This window comes from Euprymna scolopes, chromosome 1 (genome assembly GCF_053919585.1).
Source record: "Euprymna scolopes isolate OS-2025 chromosome 1, ASM5391958v1, whole genome shotgun sequence".
Taxonomy (NCBI): Eukaryota; Metazoa; Mollusca; class Cephalopoda; order Sepiida; family Sepiolidae; genus Euprymna; species Euprymna scolopes.
The window spans coordinates 201,533,198-201,535,028 of NC_136482.1; the positions used below are offsets into that span (position 1 = coordinate 201,533,198).

At 39.9% G+C, this 1,831-nt stretch overlaps 1 protein-coding gene across 1 annotated transcript; it reads left to right on the forward strand.

The window, feature by feature from the left end:
• The first annotated feature begins 548 nt into the window (after window positions 1-548).
• On the forward strand, window positions 549-959 carry LOC145283117 (uncharacterized). The gene has a single exon (XM_080132265.1). It carries the CDS (start codon window positions 549-551, stop codon window positions 957-959), a length of 411 nt encoding a protein of 136 aa, XP_079988391.1.
• Window positions 960-1,831: the final 872 nt, after the last annotated feature.

Here is a 1,831-nt window from a genome sequence, read left to right on the forward strand (position 1 = left end):
TGCCCTCACCCAGAAGCTTGGAACTAATAAGCCTCTACTGCACAATTAGAGAAAAGCAGGAACCTATTAATTCCATCGTCGAACTAGAGAAGTCATACCTGAATCAATTTGATCGCATAGGACATTTCAAAAGCAAATATCACATAGTCCTAAAGCCTGATCATCAATCAGTGATCCATGCACACAGAAAATGCTTTGAAAAATGAAATCGGGGAAGAATTAAGGTCTATGGAATCACAAGAAATTATTAGAAAGGTTAGTGAACCAACCGAATGCATTAGCAGCATAGTGTACGTTCGGAAAAAGAATGGAAAACTTCGCCTATGTCTCAACCCAAAGGATCTTTACTGAGCAATCACAAGATGCCATTATTAGACTCCTACAATGGAAGAGTTAGCACACAAGCTGTCAGGAGCTCAACACTTTTCCAAGTTGGATGCTAAAAATGGATATTGGTCCATACCACTTGACACAGAATCGCAATTATTAACGACCTTCCACTCATCATTTGGAAGATTCTGTTTTCAAAGAATGCCCTTGGTCTGGTGATGTCACAGGATGTATCCATGCAGAGAATGGACATGATACTGGAAAAATGCCCGGGTACAATTGGACTAAATGATGATGTCATTGTCAATGGGAAGACAAAACAGGAGCATGATCGCAACCTGTGCAGGTTAATGAAAATAGCACAAGCTGAAGGATTATGTTTTAACAATGAAAAATGTGGTATTGATCAAAAGCAGATCAGTTTTTTTGGTGCTATCTACGATAAGGATGGTGTAAAACCAGATCCAAGCAAGTTGGGTGCAATAAAACGACTACCGAGCCCTAGCAACGTCACGGAATTGCAAAAGGTGTTAGGAATTATGACCTACTTAGCTCCCTTTATTGCACATCATTCTGATTTGACTGCACCTATGAGAGACTTACTAAAGAAAGATTCGGATTACCAATAGACTGCCAGTCACCAGGAAGCATTAAAAAAATCAAGGATTTGATTTGCCAGGAAATGTCCCTCACATACTTTGATCCATCTAAAGAAACAAGCCTACAAGTGGATGCATCAAATAAAGGCATAGGCGCAGTACTCCTTCAAGAAGGGAAACCGATTGCATTTGCATCAAAAGCACTTACAGAGATGGAGCAAAGATATGCCAACCTAGAGTGAGAACTTTTAGCTGTGGTTTTATGGCTGTGAGCAAGTCAAAACCTACCTATATGGATGTAAATTCCAAGTAAAAAGCGATCATAAACCATTAGAAATGATCAGCTTAAAGAATTTAATCGCGGCTCTACCACATTTTCAACGCACACTGTTATGTCTACAAGGGTACAACTTCAGAATCATATATCACCCAGGCAAAGAGATGACCCTGGCAGACGGATTCTCTCATTTAGCAAACAGAAAAAACAAGGAAGAGATGAATCTCAATATAAGAGTGGATTTTGTTCAATTTTCCACAGAAAAAGTAATACAGATAAAGCTAGGAACTATGAGCTTAAGGAAACCATTCTGCACGGCTGGCCCAACACAACCAGGTAAATTAGCAAAAACATACGGCCATATTAGTCATATCGGGACGAGCTGGCCATCGAAAACGGTATTTTAATGAAGGGTGGTCAAGTGATTATACTCTAAGTGATGCAGCCGGAAATTATCAAAAAATCCATTACGGTCATCAGGGAATCGAAAAATGTAAGCTCCGAGCCAAAAGTTGTGCATTTTGGCACAAAATTAATAAGGACATAGACGACGTCATACAACAATGTGCCCTATGTCAACAGCACCAGAAAGCACAGAGTGCAGAACCTCTGATGTCACATGAGA